Source organism: Desmodus rotundus, chromosome 12 (assembly GCF_022682495.2).
Source record: "Desmodus rotundus isolate HL8 chromosome 12, HLdesRot8A.1, whole genome shotgun sequence".
Lineage (NCBI taxonomy): Eukaryota > Metazoa > Chordata > Mammalia > Chiroptera > Phyllostomidae > Desmodus > Desmodus rotundus.
Genome location: NC_071398.1, coordinates 49689735 through 49713537, shown reverse-complemented (window position 1 = coordinate 49713537; position 23803 = coordinate 49689735). Strand labels below are relative to the sequence as shown.

The window sequence follows — 23803 nt, the reverse complement described above, 5'->3', positions numbered from 1 at the left end:
TCCTATCGGTCTGGATGAATGTTTATTTTTTATTTCCTTGGTGTCGGACGCCCTTGCCGTTCAAATTTCTGTCAGTTCTGGTTGTGCGAGGAGGCGCAGTGTGTCTACCTACGCCGCCATCTTGGTTCTCCATATTCGAAGTCTTGAAAGGTGAGGACCTACCTCCAAGATGACTCTGTCCAGCAAAGCTACCATTTAGAATGGGAGGGCAGATACAGTGCTTCCCAATAAGGTCAAGTTAAAGGGGTTAATTGTCACCAAACCCTTATTATAGGAAATGTCCCTCATTAAAGGGACTTATCTAAGAAAAAGGAGATCAAAAACTATGAACAGTAAAATGAAAACAAACACAACTATCAACAACCGAACCTAAAAAAACAAAAACAAAAATGAACTAAGCAAACAACTAGAACAGGAACAGAATCACAGAAATGGAGATCACATGGAGGGTTTTCAGCAGGGAGGGGGAGGGGGAGAGAAGGGGGAAAGGTACAGGGAATAAGTAGCATAAATGGTAGGTACAAAATAGACAGGGAGAGGTTAAGAATAGTATAGGAAATGGAGAAGCCAAAGAACTTATCTGTATGACCCATGGACATGAACTAAGGTGAGGGAATACTGGAGTGCAGGGTGGAGGGAATAAAGGGGAGAAAAATATGGGACAACTGTAATAGCATAATCAATAACATTTTTTTAAAGAAGAAAAAAGTAAGCACATTTAAATTGCTGAGACGTTTTGCAAAAGCATCCTTCATGAATTTTGCCCCAGTTTTCAACCCCTTCAACCTTTACAACAGAATGTGTTCCCTATGCTCTGGCTGATACGCTCATCATTTGCTTTCATCTTTGCCAAACTGATAGATTTTTATTTTATTCTATTTTTCTTATTCTTCATTCTCATTTTTGTTTACATGCATATTTGTTAGTTACAAATATAATTAACATATGTATTTATTCTTTTTCAAATTGTTTGTTAATATTCTTTATGTTTGGACTGAGTTGTAAATATTTCTTTTAACTTTTAGAGAGAGGAAATGGGAGGGATAAAGAGAGGGAGAGAAATATCAATGTGTGGTTGCCTCTCATGCGCCCCTTACTGGGGACCTGGTCCACAACCCAGGCATGTGCCCTGACTGGTATTGAACTGGCAACCCTTTGCTTCGCAGTCTGGCCCTCAATCCACTGAGCCACACCAGCCAGGGCTGTGTTGTAAATATTTTAGATACTGAATTTAAGAAGGATAAATAAATTGCCATAAAAAATTAAGTGCTTCCCACACCAGAAAAAGATAAAGGATTTTATCACCACCAAATCAGTATCACAAGAAATGTTACAGGGTCTTCTTTAAGAACAAGAAGAATAAAATTAAAATATGCATAATGGAATGGCAATAAATACATATCAATCAAGATTTATTGTAAATGAAAGTGAATTAATTGCTCTGATTAGGAAACCAAGACCTTTATCTGTGCCATGCACAGCAGACTCCGTCTGGAGGACAGACACACACACAACTGGAAGGCATATAAAAGTACATTTCAGGAAAATGCAAACGAACAAACAAAAAAAGCTGGGGTAGCAATGCTTATGCCAGACAAGACAGACTTGAAAACGAAGGCGATATAAGAAGTCACAGAGAAGGACCCAGCAGTTCCACATCTGGGTATTTATCTGAAGAAACCTAAAACCCCACACGGAAAAGACATACACATCCATATGTTCACCGCAGCCTTATTAACAAAAGCCAAGACATGGAAGCAACCTAGTGTCCTTCAATAGATGAATGGAAAACAGATATGGTGCATATCGACCATGGAATACGACTCAGCCACAAAAATGCATGAAAGCTTGCCACTGGCAACAACACGGATGGAGGGTATTGTGCTGAGTGAAATAAGTCAGACAGAGAGAGACAAATGCCAGATGATTGCACTTATAAGTGGAAATTAAGTAATTACTAAAAATTAAGTAATTGAGCAGAACAGAAAGAGACTCATAGATACAGGGAACAGACTGATGTTTGCCACATGAAGGGGGTGGGTGCGCAGGGTGAAAAAGGTGAAGGGATTAAGCAGTACACATTGGTCGTTCGAGAATGATCAGGGGAATGTAAAGTGCAGCATAGGGAATACAGTCAATAACATTGTAATAACTACAAATGGTGTCAGATGGGTGCTAGATTTATCAGGGTGATCACTTTGTAAGTTATAAATGTCTAATCACAGAGTTGTACAGAAGCTAATATTGTATGTCAACTACAAATGAAAATTAAAAATATTTAAAAAGAAGATAAATATATCTTAAATTCATTTAGAAATGGATTAATTTCTTAATTGTTGTTAATGAAAATGGAGAATAAAACAAAATATATCTCCTCTGATGACCGGGAAACTGCACAAACACCCTTCTGCAGCCTTCCCAAGTATCGTGAGCCCAGGAAAGTGACCTGTGAGGGCTGAGCAGTCTCATTTTCAGGGAACAGCAAGTGCACTTAAGAGAATGAGTGGCACAGAGCTGTGATGACTGAGGTTTGGGGAACTGGCGAACACTCTCTCAAATAAACATGAGCTCCTCCCTCAAGGAAAGTCAGCGGGCTGTTGACACCTGGCAGCACTTGTTGTCTGGGTGGAAGGGAAGCTCTCAGAGGAAAAGCAGGATTCTGGCAAATGTGTGTCTCACCACAGCAGCCAGGCAGCTTCCCAGAGCTGACAACCGTTTCCAGTGGGGTCTGCGGTAACATTAACAAATGTGATTTTTGATGATGTGTCATTAAATGCACCAACCCTGGGAGATCTCTATCTCTTAGTAAAACAATGCATTACTTTCTCTTTTTAAAAAAATTTTTATTGTTATTCAATTACAGTTGTATGCCTTTTCTCCCCACCCCTCCACCCCACCCCAGCTGAGCCCACCTCCCTCCCCCACCTCCACCCTCCCCCTTGATTTTGTCCATGTGTCCTTTACAGTAGTTCCTGTAATCCTCTCTCCTCACTGTCCCCTCCCCAAACAATGCATTACTTTCAAATAATCCTGCATCAGTACAAGAGCCCCTCAAGCAACATAACAGAATAGGAAATACTCAATGGATTTGCTTCAGGTTCCACTTTGCAAAGAGCTTTTGAGGAACTACCACTTGTGTGGCTTTAGTGAATGATCAGAGATGAATATCCAAACTTATCTGAAAACGTTATTTAAAAAAACGCTCCTCATACGTATTTGTATGAAGCTGTGTATTTTTCATATACGGAAACCAAAATAGTAAATGAAACACAGCAGCAAATATGAAAATCCAGTGGTCTTCTAATGATACAGACAAGAAGTGAGACTTGCAAAAAATGTAACATGTAAGCCAATCCACTCTTCTCGCTACCTCGTTTATTTCGGGAATAGTTATTTTTTATGAAAACATTACTTCTGTTAACATGTCATAGGTTGTTATTCTAAATTTTTTCCTTTTTTCCCTTATGGTAACACTGATAGCTATAACACACACAAGCAAAATTATTTTGGCCGTCCTCCCTATTTTGTAAGACGGTATAGTTGTTCTGAAACCAAAATGTTTGAAACGCGATGAATAAAACATCCCGTGGGCCGGGACTCAGGGAGACGGAGGGACAGAGACTTCTCCGGGTAGGAGGGGGGCTCAGAGCAAAGTCCCGGGTCCCCGGACCTGGCTGCAGTGGCTTAGCACGAGACCTGGAGGACCGAGGCGAGGTGAGGGGTACTCACAGGATGGAGGAGTCCCCTTCTCCGGGTTTCACTTCTCCCTCTTATAACCTACGTCAGGTCCTACCTCACGGATACACATGACGCTTCCCCAGCTCTCACTCCCATTGGATGCCCGAGATGCCCGAACAATAGAGCAGCCAATCAGCGTCACCGTGGTTCCGGCTATAAAGTCCTCACGGACAACCAGAACTCCTTCTTCCTCAGACGCTCTGGGCGGGTCATGGGGTGCAGACCGCTGCTCCTGCTGTTCTCGGGAGCCCTGGCCCTGATCGAGACCTGGGCCGGTGAGTGCGGGATCAGGAGGGAAGGGCTTCTGCGGGGCAGGAGCGAGGGGATCCGGCGCGGACGCAGGACCCGGAGAAAGCGCGCCTCCAACTCCCTCGACTCAGACCGCAGACCCCCAACTCCCGCCTCCGCCCCCCTCCTCCAACCACCCACCCTCTTTCCTTTCCCCGGACTCGTGCCCTTAACCGCCCGACTGCCAAGGACCCAGGACGTGTGTCCTGCCCGCCCCCAGGTCCCCACACGCTGACGGTATTCAGCACCGCTGTGTCCGGACCCGGCCGCGGGAAGTCCCGGTACATCGTCGTCGGCTACGTGGACCACACGGAGATCGTGCGGTTCGACAGCAACGCCGCAAGGCAGAGGCTGGAGCCGCGGGTACCATGGATGGAGCAGCCGTGGGTGGAGCTGGAGCATCCACATTTTTGGGACCAGAAGACGCGGGACATCAGAAACTATGAAAAGATATATGGAGGGAACGTGGACAACCTGCGCCACTACTACAACCAGAGCGAGGACGGTGAGCCACGTGCGCCCGGGTACCGACGCGACCCTCCTCCCCACGGAAAGGCCAGGGTCGCCCCGAGTCTCCGGGTCCAAGCGTCACTCGGTGGCTGCGGAGTGTGCGCGACATCCAACCCAGAAGGAATCCATGGGGACTTTAACCCGTTTCAATGATCTGTTGGGTTCCACACCACCAGTCGGGTCCTCACTAGTCCCATCGGGGGCGTACTCGTCGTCCGGTTGGGAATAAGTGGAGGGACCTGACTTGGGGGCGGCGTCAGGGTCTCACACCTTCCAGGAAATGACCAGCTGTGTAGTGAGATCGGACAGGAGCTTCCTCCGTGGATACACTCAGTTCGCTTACGACGGCACCGACTACATCACCCTGAACGAGGACATGCGCTCCTGGACCGCAACCGACGCGGCGGCCCGGATCACCTGGCGCAAGTTGGTGGAGCTCCCTGCTGCAGAGCGGCGGCGGGGAGTCCTAGGGGACGTATGCGTGCGCTGGCTCCACCTGTTCCTAGAAAACGGAAAGGAGACGCTGCTAGGAGCAGGTACCAGGGCTCGGGCCTCCCCGAAGAGGGGATCTATGGGCTGGGGCGGCTTCCTACAAGGAGAGGAGGAAAATGGGGCCCTGTCAGAATGTGCCTCCTGCTCCAAGGTGAAAGAGTTCACCAGGTTTTCCTATTCTGTGACTCACCAGCAGACCTGCTTTCTCTGAAGGACAGTAAGGAACCCAGCCTCTCCCTGAAACACCCCACAGCAGTTCCCTCACACCCTGCAGCACCTGGTGCACAGGACGCTCTCCCTGGTTCTCAGGCTGAGCCCATCTCTGGAGGCCTGACTCCGGGTTTGCTGAGTCATCAGCCTCCACCTGAGGCTGTGTCTCCCCTTAGAGACCTGGACATTCCTCCCCTAGGCTCTCACCTGATCTGGAACTTTCCATGATATAGGAGATTATCCCAGGTGCCTCTCTGTCCAGGCTGGTGTCTGGGTGGTGCTCTCCCCTCCCCCCACCCCGCTGTCCTGTCCCCTCTCAGGGTGGTCACATGAGTGCTGCTGGACTGTCCCATGACCATGCAAAGTTCCCAAATTTTCTCACCCTCCCCTCAGACCCTCCAAAGACATACGTGACCCACCACCCCATCTCTGACCACGAGGTCACCCTGAAGTGCTGGGCCCTGGACTTCTACCCTTCGGACATCACCCTGACCTGGCAGCGTGATGGGGAGGACCTGACCCAGGAAATGGACCTGGTGGAGACCAGGCCTGCGGGGGACGGGACCTTCCAGAAGTGGGCGGCTGTGGCCGTGCCCCCCAGGGAAGAGCAGAGATACACGTGCCGTGTGCAGCATGAGGCGCTGCCCAAGCCCCTGATTCTGAGATGGGGTGAGGAGGGGGCGTGGGCACAGAGCCTCTCCTCAGGGCGTCCCTGAGCAGGGTCAGGACTCAGGCCTGAGGTTGGCCTCTCACCTTCCCCTCACAGACCCCCCTTCTCAGACCACCATCATCATCATGGGCATCGCTGCTGCTGCCCTGGGTCTCCTTGGAGCTGTGGCCACTGGAGCTGTGCTGTGGAGGAGGAGGCGCTCAGGTGGACATGGGGTGGGGCTGAAGTTTCTGTCCCCTAGGGGCCAAGCCCAGGTGGAAGTGTGCTCTGCCTCCTTAATGGGCATCGCATCCCCTCACGGGTGCTTGTCCATCTGGGGCCTATTTCCTACCACGGACCCTTTAAGTGAGGCCCATGGGAAAGTGAAGGACACATTTATCACCTGATGACTCTAGCGATGGGGACTGATTCCCAGCTGTCAGAGGTCAGAGGGGAAGGCCCCTGCTGAGGACAGACGTCCAGACAGGCAGTTGGTCCAGTCCCTGCACATGTACTGTCCCCATGTATTTCCTGATCCTACCCTGGGTGTTCAGGCACAGTTCTGGAACCTTCCCTGTGCTTCAGGAGTATGGGGCTCCTTTAGTGTCAGGAGACCCAGCCTTCCCCCTGACTTCTCACAGAACATTTTCTCCCCACAGGCAGAAGCAGGGAGAGCTACTCTCAGGCTACCTGTAAGTCTGGGTGTTGGGGAGGTGACATCTGGGACCCTTGGGAGTGTGTGGGCTGGAGTCCGTGAGGGGAGCTCCCCCACCCCGTAACTCTGCTGTTGTGTCTTCCCCAGACAGCGACAGTGCCCAGGATGCTGAGGTTTCTCTCACAGCTCCCAACGGTGAGACCCTGAGGGCAGGAAGTGTGGGGCACAGCTGGGTTTTGGGGATTCTCAGAGTGGGATATTCTGAGCATGCGGTGGGCTGTGGGGGAATGTGACATTTCTGAGACTGACTTGAATTTATTCGTGACAACTTTCTTTCCAGGGTGACAGAGCTGCTTTCTGTGGGAGTTGGTGCTAAAACAGTCATTGCGGCCTCCCCTTGGGACTTTAGGGATCCCTGCCTGCTGTTTCTGCAACAGCATCAGAACATGTCTGCATTGTTATCACCTTCATTGCAGGAGCTGGTCACAAGGCCACCCTCCCCACAGGGACCTGTGTCCTCTCCTATGGGGACTGTCCTGTCCTAGCAGAGTTGGGGTGAGGCCATCCCCATCCTGGTCATCCCTCGGCTGGGTCATCTTTCTTGCTCCTTTGTCCTTGCCACTTCAGGACAAGCTTGTCCCACCAGGACCTGGGGTCCCAGGGTCTTGAGCATCACCCGGGCCTTGTGGTGTCTCCAGCACTGTGCTCAGCGAGGGCTTCCTGTGGCCGTGTCAGCCTGGGCTCAGGCCCACAGGCCCTACCTTTTGGTTATTCATAGTTTCTCTGTATTTTTGTAGATACTGTACCTACCCTTGGTTTTTAAAATTAAATTATTCGGGTGTTGTTTTTACTGTTGTTCCATTACTGGTTTCTCACATTTTCCCCCATTTCTCTCCCTGTCCCACTCACACCTGTTACTACAGTGCGGCTTTTTTTTCAGTTTATTGCGGTTGGAGCGTCAGCCCAGTGTTCCAAGGTTGCAGGTCTGACCCCGTGTCAGGGGCCATCCATACAAGTCAACCAATGACTGTATGAGTACGCGGGACCACCAATCCATGTCTCTCTCCCCCCCACCCGTCTCCCTCCGACTCTCTCTGAAAAGAATAAATTGCTTTTTGTAAGAGAAATCGTAGCCGCACTAAGGCCAGTGGAGGAGGTGGGGCCCTGGCAGGCGCCCAGACCAGGAAGGCGGGGCTGTGGTGAGCAGGCTGAGTCTTACTGAAGTGGCTGCAGAGAGCCCTGGCCCTTCCCCCACGGGAGGTGTCCGTCCCCCACCCTGTGTTCCCTTGTCCAGGGCCCTTTCCCCACCCATGTTCCTCCACACAGGACCAGCTCAGCCAGTGAGACCATGCCGTCCTCCCGGGAGGTGGGAACACCAGTCCGGCAGCGGGGCTCACCTGTGCAGTTACACCCTGTGCACTTCGGCCTCGGGTCCATGCCTGCTGGGGCACAAATACATGCGTGCACAAAAATACGTTTATAAACACACTGTTGTCACTTTGAGCACATCGCTAAACTGAAGAGAAATATTTCTTTCACTTGCCCCCTTTTCTATTTAATTGTTTTGAATCTTCATTTGAAGATTTCCTCCCATTGTTTATAGACAGAGGAAGGGAGAGACAGAGAAACATCAACGTGAAAGATCAGTTGCCTCCTGCACGTATCCCACCAAGGACTTGAACCCGTAACCTTGGCCTATCAGGGTGATGGTCTAACCAACTGAGCTACCTGGCCAGGGCAATACATTCTTAGAGTAGGCAGGGCAACCAAGATCTCAAAGGAAGGGGGTGGGGTGGATCAGTGATCTCGTGTGTCCCGTCACTCGTAGGCTCTGTACTGGTATTGCCGAGCTGTCTTCGTGAGCCAGTCAACATGTCAGGCACACGGGGCCACACTGTCTCTGTGCCCCCTGCTTAGAGCTGCCTCTGTAGCCACAGAGGTGGCTGCATCCCAATGAGCTTTACTTACAAGATCGAGCAGCTGGCCCACCCACCAGTGTGCTGACCTGCTGTGCTTTGTCCTCAGCACCGGGAAGGACGAGTTACAGACTGGAAGCCTGAAAGGGGCGCCAGTCTCACGTGGTGGGAAGGACGGTGACACTAGGGAACCTCTGCAGGGGAGAGATGGCTCTCTGCAGAGGCCAGCAGGTCTGGAGGGAAGCCAGCATTTCTGGTGAGGGAGGCCAAGGCCCACTGAGAGGGGTGTGGCGCATGTCCGAGTAGATTTGTGACAAGAACTCTCGACTGTGGGCAGCTGGGCATCACTGAGAAAACGTGCGCACACCAGGCCACACTAGAGCTCGTGTGAACTCCAGCGGTGGTGCCCCGAGCCCCTGCCAGGCTGCAGCCTCTGGTGAACCCTGCTGGCCACCGACTGCACCTGCCTGCCCGCCCCAGACCCCAAACCCAGACGAAGAGGAGCCCTGCAGCTGGGCCCACACGCAGGAAAGCCCTGGAGGGGCACCTGTCCACTCCAGCCACCTGGACACGGAGACCCTGGTCAGAACTGCACCCACAGGACCCTCCCAGGCACCCACAAGGGACCCATGGGGGCATGAAGACTACTTGGAAGAAAAACAAGAGGCACTTGTAATAGAAGGAGTGAACGGAGGTGGGAGTGGCCCTCCCAACAACATCCAGGGGACAGGCGGGGCCCTACACCCCGGGTGTTCGGCTCACGGGTTGGGGGACTCTTAAATGGCAGCTCCTGGGGAGAAGTGGTAACCGGAACATCCCACAAAGACTACAGGAAACATTAAGACTTTGGAGCGCAGAAGCCCAGGACAGAAAGCGAATCAAGCCCTACAATTGCACCCCGCCGCTGGGGCCCTGCTGGCCCCCTTGCCCACCCTGACAGAAACGTGACAAAGGCGGACACTGAGAGAAGCCCTGGGTCCTGGGCCTGCCACTGGAGTGAACCACCGTGTGCTTTTACTGCCTTCATGGCCTTTTTCATTTATTTTAGAGACAGACAGTGACGGGCTGCCCCACGGACTGACCCACTCATTGGTTGAACCCTGTGTGTGCAGTGACTGGGGACCGAACCGCACCCCTGGGGCACGGAATGACGCTCCAGCCAAGCTAGGTTGGAGGCATGAAGGAGGCTTCAGCTGTTGGTGTGGACACCCCTCCCCCTGCCTCCTGCCCACGCTAAGCAACCCTCAATCTACCCTCCTCCCAGGGGACCCCACCCTCCAGGCGGGCCCAGGAGACACTGTCCCAGCAACTGAGCCCTGAACCAGTGACCCCCCTGGCTCCGCGTCCCTGGCCCGGTGCCCCCACTGGCTCACTCCATCCAACCAGCCCAAACCACCTTCCAATCACCCCGGTCTGCAGCAGGAAGCCCTCTTCCTGCCATCCCTCAGGGGCCAAGGACCCACAGCTGTTCCGAGGGTGACATGCACTCCCTCGTGGTGGTCAGCATGGAAGATGGTCAGCACAGGCCCCCCAGAAACAGCTCGGCTGCTCCCTCTGGACTGCGACTCACTGGTCTGTACCTGCCTGTCCCCTTCTCACCTGAGCCCAGAGTGTCTCCTGGGCAAGAACAAAGGCTGGCTGACCACGGGATGCCCGGCCCAACTGCCACCCCACCAGGGCTCGGGCGCCTCCCATCCTGCACAGCCCTCCCACTCGGCTCTAGAAGCGTCAAAGAATCAGGACTTCTGAGAAAAGGGTGCTGCCCTCATGCCCTGGGTCTGCAGCGTGAAGGGTCACGAGAATCACAGATGGGCACTCTGGCAGCCACACCCATGAGAATTGCCATTTATTCCCGAAGTTGCCAAAATCACCAAGGACTCACGGAGGGAGTGAGGGGAGGAGGCTCAAACACTGATTTGAGGGCCAGTCAGGAGCGGGAGGGGGCGGGGCGCAGCTGTCCCTCCCTTTCTAATGCCACGGGAAGAGGTCCTCCTCTGACCGGCACCCTCCCCACCCCCACGTCCAGTTTCTTGGGGAGGCGAGGCGGTGGAGAGGTGGGAAGAGGTGTAGTGTGAGTGGCCCCAGGAGGGAGGGCGCAGGGGGCCGCTTCACATGCACTCACAACACTGGTGTCCCAGGCAGCGGGAGCCGGGCGAGCCAGCCCCCTCCCGCCCTGGCTTATAGGAGGAAGGGGTTAGTGTTGGGGGCCGGGGGTCCTGGGGGCATCATGGGGGGCAGGCCCGGGCCCCCACCCAGGGGAGAGATGTATGTTGGTGGTGCCCCCGGGACCGGGGGCCCTGGGCTGAGCCGGAGCTGGTTCAGGGTGAGCGTTGCAGGGGGTGCTGGCTGGAAGGGGTTGGTGACCGAGGGGCCAGTGGCCGGGGCTCCTGCAAGAAAGAAGAGGACAGAGTTGCGCGGTGCAGAGTCAAAGGTCTGCCCAGGCAGGAGGCCAGTGGTGGGATCCAAGGCCCGCTCTGCTCAGGGGGCCACACTCACCACTTGGCAGGAAGGGGTTGGAGGCCTTGGCTCCCGGCAGCGTGGGGCCCGGCCGGGTCACCAGTGAGTCCAGGTCAACGAGGGCTGCATTGGGCCCCAGGAATGACTCTGGCGTCTTCCGAGTGGGCGGCGTGGGGGTGGGGGTGGCTGCGGGCGGGGGGCTCCCCACAGCCTCGGCCAGAGAGCCCCCCACCCCGCTCATGTCGAAGGCCCCAGGGCTTCGGGCAGGCACCTCCCCGGCCAGCAGCTGCAGCTCCCCTGGAAAGACAGAAGGGACCACGGTGGAAAGGCAGAGCCCGAGGGGCAAAGGTGGAAGGTCACCAGGAGACACCCTCCAGAGCGGTGACTGCTGAGCCCACAGCTGCCTCCCTGCCCACGCCCACACAGAAGCGGGGAGACCAGCAGATGACGTGTCAGTTTGAGGTCCAAGTTCTTTTTTTTTTTTTTTTTTTTAAGTTGATTTAAGGGCCTTGGCTGGTGTGGCTCAGTGGATTGAGCACCGGCCTGTGAACCAAAGGGTCGCAGGTTCGGTTCCCAGTCAGGGCATATGCCTGGGTTGCAGGTCAGGTCCCTGGTTGGGTGGCATGTGAGAGACAACCACACACGTTTCTCTCCCTCTCTCTCTTCCCTCTCTGAAAATAAATAAGTAAAAATCTTTTTTAAAAATCCTGTCTAATGCACACATTGGCACGAACAAAAGGCCTGGAAGCATGCACACTGCAGGCCGCACGGTGCTCTAAGGGCGTCCTGGACCGGGGAGCCACCCTGCCTGCGAGGGGCCCGTGGGCCGCAGGTATGTCTGCTTCCCTGGAAGAGAGAAAAACGAAAGGGATGGAAGGGGACATCTTGGGAAAACAGACACCTGAGCCTCCTGGTAAGAGGCTCCGATGAGAGCCCCTGCCACATCAGAGACAAACCCAAACGAGGGGGGACCGTCCCCAGACGGCCAGGCTGCCTCTGCCGGGCAGACAGGTGCTAAGGGCCCCAGGAGGAACTGTGTGCAGGTGAGGAAAGACAGCACTGTCCCTGCGATCAACGTGGCAGCTGACTCCACACAAAAGCCTCTGGGGGGTCCAGGGGCCAGGGAGGACAGAGGTCAGTGTTTGGGAAAGCTTGAGGAAGGAACTTCCTTATGCTACACTTGTAACTCTTCTCTAAATCTGAAATTATTCCAAAATGAAATTGAAATTTCTTTTTAAAGATGGGACGATGACCAGTTATACCTCAATAAAGCCATTTTTAAAAAAGACGGGCGCTGGGCCTGACCCAGGGCTGCATTCACACTGCCGGTCTCCAGGAAATGGGCACAGTGGGCAGTGGGCACTGGCTGGGTGCTCACCTGTGCTGCTCCCCGAGGTCGGCAGCGCTGTGCGCAGTCGGTCAAAGTCAGAGAACTCGTCAGGCTCCGCGTCAAACCCCCCGACCACTGTGGGGGTCACGGGGGTCAGGATGTACACTCAGCTCCCCCAGGGCCAGCCTCCCACCCTGCCCTCCTCAGGAATCAGGGGATCAGACTCCTCCCTGGCAACTCTGCCCCTCACCCAGCACCCGCCCAGTACCTGCAGTGCCGTTAGTGCTGGGCTTGGCAGGTGACCCCCCCCAGGGGTCCGAGAAGGCTGGGGCCGGGGCCCATGGATCAGAAGCTGGGGGTCCAGCGACCAGGGCCCCACCTGGGTGAGAAATAAGGCACATGAGCAGCTAGGGCTCCACCTCCGGCAGGTGGGGCTTTGCCTCCTCTGAACAAGCCCCCTCCAGGTCTCTGCCCCTCATTACCCCTCTACCCCCCAGGCCCTGCCTCCCCACCTCATCAAGTTCACACTATCCTGCCAGGGCAAGCACCTCCCCCATGGTCACCAGATCTGCCCACCCACTGGCGTCCAGCCCCTGCTCAGCTGCACTATCACATCCGGACTGCACCAGGACATGAGGCCATACTCACCATCTGAGCTCCCCCATGGGTCAGGGGTGGGCCCCTCTCCAGCTGCGGGGGCTTGGGTCCCACCCCACGGGTCAACAGAGGGCCCTGCCGGGGCAGCAGGCCTCCAAGGGTCCCCAGAGGCCGGTGTAGGGGCTGGACCACCCCATGGATCAGCAGCTGGAGGAGCAGGGGGTCCCCCCCAGGGGTCTGAGGTGGAGGTAGCCGTGGGGATGGCAGCGGCCATGGGTGCTGGGCCCCCCCAGGGGTCTGAGGCTGTCGGAGGAGCTGGGGCCGTAAAGACGTCAGCAAGATCCATCAGGGACGACTGCAGAGGAAGGGTATGAGGGGTGAGCCAGCCAGAGAGGGAGGGGGGAGGGAGGAGACAGCGCGAAAGTGGGGAGGTGGGGCGCAAGCAGCAGGCCCATTCCTGGTACCCTCGAGTCCAGCCCCCCTCCCTCCCCACACCCTCACCCCTCCACCCGTCCCCCATGGCCACCACAGTCCATGTACAAAGGAGGGCAAAGGCCAAAGACACCCATGCAGGGCTGTCCCCATGCCCTCCAAGAAGCCCCACTTTGATCAGCACCCCAAGTCAGCTTGGGAGCCCGGGTCACCCCAAGTACACCTGGCCCGGAGCCCAGCGCACAGTCCACAGCACTGCACGCCCCAGGATTCCCGGTGCTGCACACGCACCTGCGCACAAACACGCACACCACTTCCCTGCATCCTGGATGGACCTGGCCAACCAGAGCCCCCCACCCTCCTCAGGATAAAGGAGCAGTGGGGGGACCAGGAGCCATCTTCCCCCGGGGTCCTGCTGAGCCATGCGGGGCACCCTTTGGCCACGCTTGCTATGAGCTACCTGCTGCTGCCCACTGGGATGGGGTCCGGTCCCCAGCCGGGGCATGTGGACCAGCCTTGTGACCCGCAGCCGCGTGTGGGAGGGCCCTGCTGTGGAGATACTTCAGACGCCCACAGTGACCAGTGCGAGGCTGCAGGGAGGGAGGCTAGAGGGCAAGGCCAGCTTGGACGCCTGCCCCACGCACCTAGGGCAGGGGCCCAGAGGGAGCCCCACGCTCACCTCCCCCCAAACTCACTTCCTCCTGGCCTGCAGTCTCCCGCTTGCTCTCCTCTATGGCCATCTGCAGCCTCAGGTCATCCCCACGGCGGATCCGCTCCTCCTGTTTGGGCCGCAAAGACAGGCAGCAGGGGAGCGTCAGAGTTGAAGTGGGAAGGCAGCCCAAGACCCCTTCCCACCCAGACAAAGGCGGCTGAAAATTAAAATGGGATGCGGACGATGTGTAGGGAGGGACACATGGTCACAGGCTGGGGGACGAGGACGCTGCTGGAACAGGCTGGGAAGCACAGGTCTGCACTGGGGGAGCTAAGGAAGCCCAGGCTGTGGTGGAGGGACTGGGAGGCCCTTGCTCCCGCAGGAGTGCCCAGCAGGCAGCTGCTTCACACAGCGGCTGTCCCCTGGGGGTCCGCAGTCCAGCTGACATGAGGTCTGCAGCTGCAAACACTGAGGGGTGATCGCGTCAACTGGGATGGGGACTGTGGGGTAGGGGCCCTTCTGGAAGATTCAAGGAGGTGGGACCTGGGGAAGAGTCCCGGGGAGCCTGCAGGGCGGGGAGTCTGCTCTGACCTTGTCATGTTCCTCACGGCTCAAACTAAGGGCCAGCTGGAGCTGGACGTCATCCTCGGGGCCGCAGGACGGGGGCTGGGGGAGAGAGCATGTGAGGGGAAGGGGTGGGGGTGGCAGGCCAGGGGCGGGAGAGAGAGAGGCAGAGACACAGAGAGACAGACAGACGGAGACAGAGAGCCAGGGTCAGACAAGGCCAAAGACAGAGAAACAGTCCCCAAACTGGAGAGGGGTGGGCAGAGATGCACAGGACAAGCATCCAGGGAGAGGAGAAGAGGCGAGGAGACTCCCAGAACAGCACAGCACAGAGGCAGACGACAGGGCTGGAGAGCGAGCAGAGACAGACCGGGAGAGAGAGCAGGCCTCTGAGAGAAGTGGCAGGTGCTGGGCTAAAGGTGAGGCATGAAGATGGGATGGCAGAACTAAAGTCAAACCCTGCCGCACCCACCCCCAGCCTGCCAGGCCCTGGTACCTGGTCAGCCTCCTCTTTGCTCATGGCCAAGGCCAGCTGGAGCTGCAGCTCCTCTTCCCCGCTGCTCTGTGGCCATGCCTGCTCGGCCTCGGGTGGGGCCCCTGAGCCCACTGCTGCCGAGGAAGCTGGGAAGGAAGGGGCAGTGAGATGCAAAGAAGACAGGGGAGCCCAGAGCCCAACCTGCCTGCGTCCAGCAAGACCCCATCTGGGACTCAGACACAAGATTCTGAAGGTGTGGGGGAGGGGAATGTGCCCAAGCCTGTCCAGCCCCACTGGGAGGGACAGGTCAGAGAAGGACAGCCCTGCAGATGAGGGAGGGTACTTGGGGAGCTTCTGAGCCTGGGCAGGGGCTCCTGCACCATGTGGGCCCGGTTGCTGGGCTTCCTCCCAGGCCTCAGCCGGGACAGCGCCCAGCATGCCCCTGTGGGGAGGCCAGCGCCATCGTATCCAGGGCTGGTTGACACCTGTAGCTCTGGCAGGACCATGAGCACTAGGGGAGGCACAACACCTGTGCCCCTGCCCCCACTTCCCAGGATGCCCCAAGCGCATCCTGGGTGACCAGCCTGGGTCATGAACGAAGAAAGGATAGAGAGCTAGGGGAGGAAGGGGCTGACCCAACAGGGGCACAGGCAGGAACAGCTGGAGCTGACCGGGCCCACCCTGCTCGCCCCTGGCCCTGAGCCTGAGGCCAAGCCTCTGCTCGTGGAGAAGTAGAGGCACCAGGCAGAAATGCCCATCTCAGAGCTCTGTGCCCATCAGCCCAGGTCAGAGACTGTCCCCAGGCCTCCCCACACGGCTCCCCAGGGCTGGGACCAGCAAACCGGGCTGCGGCCACACTCGCTGGGCCCCATTCAGCCCCGCTCAGCCAATGAGCCAGGAAAGGCCTTCAGGGTTTTAAGTGGTTGGGGGAAAAAATCAAAAGATGAATAATATCTCAAGACGTGAGAAAAAAACACAAAACTGAAACTTCAGGACCAAAGATGAAGGCCCGGGGACACAGTGCCCGCCTCACATGGGGCCTCTCTGGTGGCAGGAGGAGGCGGCCCCTGAGGACAAAGTGGAAACAAGTGGAAACACAAGCCCCGTCTGTCCTGCCCCAGAGAGGACGCCGAGCATACATCTTTCCACACCCTGCCCCTCTGCCTGGACCACAGTCTTCTGTGGCCTGGGCGTGTCCCTGCCGTCTGCATGCATGCCAGACAGGGAACAGATCTGGGCAGAGCGCCCAGCCCTCCAACAGGCCTGGCTCCTGAGGGGAAGAGGGCGGTCACCCTGTAGCCTACGGTCCCGAGACAGAGAGCCAGTGGCCTTGCGATGGGTGACCCACAAGGACTTCCTAGTGCCCCTGTTCCAATGTTAGTCACCACCCCCGACCCGAGCTCACCCACCCCCACCAACTTCTGGAAACTTCACCGCAGGCTCCGCACCCTGCAGCCACGCCCCCACCCACCAGGGCCCCTGTGAACCTTGCACAGCCCCCTGGGGCCTTCTCCCTCCCCAGGGGGCCATCCCTAACCATGGGGCTTGGGGAGCCGTGTGGGGAGGCATTTGTTCTCTCCTGGACACTGACTGCTCGCAGACAGGACCCCAAGCACCCGCATTCAGCCACTCCGGGTCCAGGCCGAGGACAGGGCACCCCGGGCCTTCGGGGACACTCGCTAGCATTTGCGGGTGAACTGGATGAGCCTGCACTCAGGTGAGGAGGGCAGGGAGGCAGCAGGAACACGCGGCCCCGGGGCCTCACCAGTGGCAGTCTGCGCCAGCTTCTCCTTGGTCTTGAGTGCGTGGGCACGCTCCTCCCGCAGCCGGTCCTCGTCACGCAGCAGGGCCACCAGCTGCTTGGCCTTCTCGCGCACGTTCACACCCTGGTCCTTGCCATCGCGGTCCACGTACTGGAAGTCCTTCAGCGTCTGCACGGCGTACATGTTCTCCTTGCACTGCTGCGACACGCGCTCCGAGCCCGTCTTGATGAGGTACTCCATCAGCGTCATGGCCTGGGGGAGGGGCGCTGGCAGTCACTCCCACCCACACCATGGAGCACCAGTGCCGCAGAGCCCCTGGGGGAGGGCCGCGCAGGCCCGCGCCACCAGCCGTGGGCCTGCAACACGGGTCCAGAGGGAGAGCCGCACCATACAGTACAGTGCAGGACGGGCGGCAGCTGTGGTGGCCAGTGCCTGGGGCCAGGGCCAGGGGTGACTCCATGGGCACAGGGTTTCTGCCTGAGGAGACGAAAACTTTCCGGAACTAGTCAGTGGGGACAGTTGAAGGGCTTAATACCCCTGAACTGCCGGCTTCAAAAAGGTCCATGGCATGGTCTACGACCCCATGCATTTCCCTAAAAGGACCTGAGGGGCTGGGCGGCTGCAGTCACCCAACCCTGGGTGGCAGCGTGGACCCAGCTGCTTCTGCGAGATGCGAACCTAAAGGAGCCGGGTGTAACAGGCTACGGCCCAGCCCGCACTGGGCTGCCTGCTCCACAGTGCAAGTCAGCTGGCGTTCTCCACGCTTTTTACCGGTCCGTGGTACACACTGCTGGTGGATGGGCTGGGCACAGAGTGGGGGGATGAGGGGACGGGGAGGGGTACAGCCTTTGGTGACTTCTATGTTTTATGACGTGACAACAGATTGTCTTCAACAAGTTAAAGTTAAATGGGAGTGGGGGGGCAGGCGAGGCCTTTGCAGTCCCCAATCCTGAGGCCTGTGGGCCTGGGGAACAAGGCCCAGGTGGCAGCCCCTTTCAGACTGAGTGGCCAGGGCCACCAGCCTTGGAAAGGGCATGCCTTAGAATTCACAGGCGATTCCAGGGGCTTCCCAGGGCCCCCCAGACACACCAGGAAACAGCAGAGGGAGGGGCTGGCACTTGGGGCAAGCCCTCTGAACCACGTGGCACCTGCCAGGGAGCCCTGCTCTGGGCCCGTGCCACGTCCCCAACCTTCAGGCAGCCAGACCTGGACCTGGCATAGCTTCCCAAAGGTGTGTCCACAGTATTTACCTCTGTAACTGAAGGTTATTCTTTAACTGGCCCTTGAGGTGTTTGCACGTTCAAGGAGAAAGGAAAGGAACAGCCACACCTACAGGGGAGGCCGGCCCCAGGCCTCCGGCCAGCCCTGCCCCACACCATTCAACATCACTGCCCGGGAGGGGGGTGCACCCGCCACAAGACGTGGGGCCCATGGACAACAGGGAAACAGCCTCGCCTCGGCTCAGATCTGACCCTGCGCCAAAGGAATCCTGAAAAACTTCATTTTGAGCTTGGAGACTTTGGAATCACAGTAAAGACGACCGTGAACCCGGAAACAAGCCACGCATCCACCAAGGGTGAGACGCGTGTGGTCACAGGAGTGGCTGCTCACCCACCAACCTCTCACACGGGACAGGGAGCACCGAGGCCGACACAAGGGGCCCAGGGCCACACGAGTCCCTGTTAAGGAAGTTCTAGAACAATCTCAGCACACAGAAGGCAGGGCCTGATGCCTCAAGGGTGGGGAGCACCCTCCACTCCCCCGGGCGGCGGCCATTGCAGGCGCACACACCCGCAGAAGTGAATGGAAAACAAAAAACATGTTTTAAAAGTGGGCAACTAGACAGCCCAACAGTCCCTGTCCACTCTGAACACTGCCCGGTCAAGAGTACCCAGGTCCCAGAACATGAGGGTGTGTTTGAAGCATCTTCTGTGAGGGCCAGGCACCAAACAAATCCGCCTCCCAGGCCATGAAGCTCCATCTGGACCCCTCAGCTCTGCCTAGCAGGCCTGACGCCCGCAGGTGCCACCAATAAAGCTCTACTCACAAAAGCGTTGGGGTGCCAGACTTGGCCTTTGGGCCATAGTTTGCTGCCCAGCCCCCACATTTCTGGGACGAAGTAGGTGACAGAGCCCAGTCAAGAGGGGGCTCTGGGGCTCCCTGCTCAGCGCCATAGCATCCCAGGGGCCCTGCGACTCTGTGCCTGGGTATCCTCACCTTGAAAACGGAGATGGTGAAAGTGCCTCCACTGTTTTCCGCCTATGTCACCGTCTTCCCAGACACTGGTCAGGAAGAACCTGCCACCCAGGGTTCCTCAGGACTCACTGCCCCTCACACACCCGTCCCTCCAGATGCCCAGGCCCTGTCCCTCTCCGTCACCTGCTTACTCAATGATGAGTCGATCAAATTGTTGGCCCAATCTTGGTTTGTTGAGGTAGGCAGGGAACGGGGCCACAGCACAGACCTTGGGTCCCTGCTCTGAATGTGAGCCGTGTAACCCCTCAGGCCTCAGTCCCTTCTCAGAAACAAGGAGGCCACCCTGCCTCCACAGGACAGAGAGCCCAGCTAGCCCACGCCCCAGGCCATGTCCGCAAGGCCAGGGCTCCCCAGTTCTGCCCACCGCCACACATGGTACAGGACCATGAGTACCGGTCACTGAAGAAACAGTGACAGCGGGCCCTACCAACGGTCCTGGGCCAGACTCGTTGGCCACAGCCCTGGGTCCTAGGTCAGACCCTCACTTGGAGGGAGGTCCAGGGGCTGGCCTGAGGCCACACCACTGGCAGTGGGGCCTGGCCACCCATCCCAGCCCTTGGTCACTTCTTTACCAGGAGCGGGAAATAGGGGGGGACACCAGGCCCCCAGAGCAATAGTCAAGCAGGAGCCCAGCCACCGAGCGCTGCCTGCACATGGGCTCCCTGTACCCAAAGCCTGCAGTCTGCGTGTCTGGCCACTGGATGAGGATGTATGCGGGTATCACCAGGGAGTATAAACGGGCCACTTCTGTGGGCAGCACTTTGGCCACATTTATCAAAACGAAACACGCACGTGTCCATGGACCCTGAATCCCAATTCCAAAAACGGCAAACACAAGGACATGCGCAACAGTCACGTCTGTGACAGCTGGTCACGATAATTATGCCCAGCCCCTGCAGTAGACTATTGTGCACTTATTAAAAAGAAAGTGACGGGTTTTTTATGCCCTGATGGAGACTCTGGGACGTAGTCTCATTTCCTACATAGAAGTGGGGTATAAATGACGTGCAGAGAAATCCCCTCTTCCCAACACCCAGCTCTGGGCTCCGACAGCAGCACAGGGCCACGGGGCCACCCTGCAACGCTGTTCCGCGGCCCCGGTGCTGCCCATCTGCCTGGACATCCGCAGATACAAAGCCCCAATGGAAGCCAGAAGCAGTGAACGCAGCTGCCCCCAACAGCGAGGACTGAACTCCGCACAGAGGGATGGACACTGTGCACCTGCTTACAGGCCTTCCAGCACGGGAACCTGTGAGTGTGCCACTTCTCCAAAAGGAGCTCCAGTCATGGGGATCAAAGCCCTAAAATGTTACGCTTACAGCCTCCATTAATCAAGAGATGTTTCACAAAAATGCTGAACTCTGGCTCCTCTGGAAAACCGGGGAGGTCTGCCACAGCCCTCCCTGGAGCACCTGCCCCAAGTCCCGGCCAGAGCCCCGCGCCCGACCACAGAAGTCTGCATGTGACGCCCGGCCCACGGGCACCAACCTTGTAGACGTGCCGCCAGTTCTTGCCATGGTCGTTAAGCCGCTTCCAGATCATGCTCATGATCTCCGAGAAGGCCACGACGTTGTAGGTGAGGTCGGCAATCTCAGACATGAGCGAGCTGGACGGGCCCCAGGGGTCGTTGCTTGTGGCCTCTCGGACCTTGATCTCAGCCTCCGAGTAGTTGTGAACGATGTTTTTCATCTGGCGCCGGAGCGACGAGGTCGACATGGTGGCTGGTGATGGTGCAGGGGGTGGGTCCCCCGGGGCGTGGACGGAGGAAGCGACTCAAGGAGGGAGGCCGGGGCAGGGGCTAGCAGGTCACCGCATCTGAGGAGAGAAGAGGACCTTGGAAACACAAGCAGGACCTGGGGCTGCCAGCCTGAACCCCTATCCTTATGGGCACTCCCCTTCCCCCCACCCCCCCCCCCCGCCAGCCAGGTGAAGGACATGGTCCTAACAGCGACCTGGGAAGCTCTGACTCTTGTCACCCTCCATCTTAGTCACCCCATCCATTTCGGTTCCTCAAATGTGCCCAACTCCTTCCTGCTCAAGGACCCTGCTCAGCCAGGCAGAGCAAGCAGTGACACATTGTGGCCCCAGGGGACACAGCCCAGCTCAGCACTTCCTGGCCTAGTCACTTGGGTGGGCCAACAATTCCCACATCTCAGTTTCCCCCCTGTAAGACGGGGCTCCGCTGCACAACCCAGGGAGCTGAGGATGGGAAGCAAGAAGCAGGCTACCCATGTGGGTGGCATCACAAGCTGGTTACCCTGCTCTCCCTCTCCCCAGTCAAGAGGACACTCCCACCTGCCCCGAGGGCGCCACTGAACTTCCCAGATCTGCAACAGCCCAGCACCAAGGTCTCCTTTGAGGGTGTGGGCCTCCTGGGTGTACCTTCAGCCAGGTGGTTCTACACTCATTTGTCTGATTCTGTGGCTAAGGCCGACTCACCAACCCCATGGTGGCAGAGACCACATCAGTCTGGACACGGCTTTTCCCATTGGGGAGCTGGCCCGGAAAAGCCATTCAATAAACTGGAAGGAAGGGAAGGGGGCGGGGGCAGGAAACACCTTGGGGGCGGGGTGGAGGGGCAGATTCCAGGCAGCAGCAAGGACACACACAGACAGCAGACAAGGAGGGAGTGAGAAGATGGGGGCTGGGAGGCGCAGGGAGGCCAGATAAGGGACGTCCTCGCTCTGTGCCAGGCACCCATCATCTCATTTAATACTGTTGGGCCTCCATGTTCCCGCAGGTGCCTGGGGCCCACGGACCTTAAAACACCTCAGCCAAGGTCACCAGCTAGACCTGGCAGCACAGACTTGACCCCAAGCCAGCCTGGGCTCTGAAACCTATACTTTTACATTGAAACGAGGGTGACGGGTGAGAATCAGGCAAACAGCAACTATCCCAGCAAGCAGCAAGCACTCCCCTGACCCTGACCCTGTGCCCAGAGCTCCTATACGCCAGGCACATCGTAACTCATTTAACCCTCACAAGTCTGTGATTCCCGGGCACCTTACCAGGGAGGAAACTAAGGCACAGAGAGGGACACAGGCCTCAGCCGGGAGCAGCCTGACTCCAGAGCAGGCTCTGACCACTATGGTCCACAGCCTCACCAACCTGCCACCTGCTAGGGCCCCCGCAACCTGAGTCAAGTCCCAGGTACTTGGGGACACATGGAAACAGTTGAAGAGAGGTGGCCCCGGCCAGTCACACTTGGACAGACACCTGGCGAAGAAAGGGAAGGAGAGAGACAGGGAAAGAGAGGAACAGAGAAAGCAGACAGAGACCCAGGGATGTGGTGACACCACCAGACACTGGTCCAGAGCCACAGACGGACAGACTGCAAGGCAGGGCACAGAAAAACAAAAAGACACAAACAGAGGCAGTAACCTGGGGCTGAGAAACGCGAGATGAGAAAAATGGGATCTAACAGCAAGAAGAGGGAATTTGGGTCCCAATCCTAGCCATCAGATCCCAGCAACCTCCACTAGGAAACAAAGGAGAATCCCCCTACCTGGCAGGCTTGCTGATGAAATAAGACAGACACATAAAGTATTTGGCACCAGGCCCACAGAGAGTAGGCACTCGGTAACATTGGCTGCTGTTATCAGAGAAAAACCACAACACTTTCACAAGAGTGGCATCAGAAAACACACCACCTCGATCCCGTGTGTTTACATCGAAGTGCGTTAGAAAAATACACTGCTAGCCCATCACAGTCGCTGAAATCCCACAGATGACATGTAGCATAAGAGTAAGGTTTTCAAAATAAAGATTAAATAGCAGCCGGAGGGCAACGCAAAATTCTTCAGGGAGCAAATGACCAACATCAAACACCGCGGGACAGAGAATCTGTAACAATGGGAAACCAGGACTCCTGGTGGTAAATCACACACTTTCTTCCCCCAGCTGGACAGCAACCCCTCCATCACCAGCATCCCCTCCGTCAAAACGCACAGCGACCCTACGAGAAGCGACGCTGCCGCCCCCATGTAACACGCTCTGATGCCGCGATTTCGAGGCAAGAGGAGTCACCGCAAACATCCCAGGCGAGCAGGCAGCGGACCTGATTCCAGAGCCCAGATCTTCAGCCCCAGACTCAGGAGTCTGGGAGGAAGGGTGCGTCTGAGCCCCAGCCGCAGACCCGCGGTGCGAAAGAGGACACAGGGAGAGACACCTGGCGAACAGAGGACACGGGACGCTCAGAGCGAGACGCAAACGTGAATCGTGACCACCAAACACGAAGAGACGCACGGGGACAGTGCTTTGCAAAAAAAGCGACATGGCATAGGCAAGGCCGAAGCGCTGACAGAGAGGCGCTGACAAGAGAGAGACGCTGGAGACGGAGACACGGGTGGTGCAGGCCCACCCCGCGCGGAGACGCGAAAGCCGAGAAAGCGGCCGGGAGCCGGCAGACGCCCGAACCCCGGCCCGCGCTCACCTCAGCCCCCTCACGCCGGGCTCCGGGGGGTCATGGCGGGCAGCCCCCTGCCCCCGCTCGGCCTCGGTGTCGCGGGTCGCGCGCCGAGCCGCGGGCGGCGGACGTGGAGACGCGCTCGGGCGCAGGCGCGGACGCACGGAGGGCCGCACGACGACGGCCCCGCCGCCCCGGCGCCCGGGAGGGGCGCGGAGAGCCGGGCGGGGAAGGGGAGCCGCCAAGCGGACGGGAAGCAACCGAAAGAGGCGACGGACCGGAAGCGGAAACAGCCTCGCGCGCCCCGCCCAGTCCCAACCGCGGGGAGTCTGCGCAGCAGCCGCTTCCGCGGCCTCCGGGGAAACGTCACTTCCGGCACGCGAGGTCCCGTGCACAGGCGTCTTCCGCCTCACT

General features: G+C 57.5%; 2 protein-coding genes across 3 annotated transcripts; one reads left to right on the top strand and one right to left on the bottom strand.

Annotated features, from left to right (window-relative positions):
* The first annotated feature begins 3925 nt into the window (after window positions 1–3925).
* Window positions 3926–7669, top strand: LOC112314045 (patr class I histocompatibility antigen, A-126 alpha chain). Its single transcript, XM_024570656.3, has 8 exons — window positions 3926–4013; window positions 4247–4531; window positions 4797–5072; window positions 5632–5907; window positions 6005–6112; window positions 6547–6579; window positions 6690–6737; window positions 6883–7669. Exons 1-8 carry the CDS (start codon window positions 3950–3952, stop codon window positions 6885–6887), a joined length of 1095 nt encoding a protein of 364 aa, XP_024426424.2. The 5' UTR covers window positions 3926–3949; the 3' UTR covers window positions 6888–7669.
* A 2618-nt stretch (window positions 7670–10287) lies between these two features.
* EPN1 (epsin 1) lies at window positions 10288–23677 on the bottom strand. 2 transcript variants are annotated; one of them, XM_053915280.1, is made up of 11 exons: window positions 23417–23677; window positions 20473–20799; window positions 16731–16980; window positions 14987–15111; window positions 14518–14592; window positions 13970–14053; window positions 12894–13197; window positions 12514–12624; window positions 12294–12380; window positions 10955–11212; window positions 10288–10845 (listed from the first exon to the last, which is right to left on the bottom strand). In XM_053915280.1, exons 2-11 carry the CDS (start codon window positions 20698–20700, stop codon window positions 10637–10639), a joined length of 1731 nt encoding a protein of 576 aa, XP_053771255.1. In that variant the 5' UTR covers window positions 20701–20799; window positions 23417–23677; the 3' UTR covers window positions 10288–10636. The 2 variants fall into 2 exon arrangements, with proteins under 2 accessions (XP_053771255.1, XP_053771256.1); XM_053915281.2 differs by lacking the exon at window positions 14518–14592.
* Between the last annotated feature and the right edge of the window lie 126 nt (window positions 23678–23803).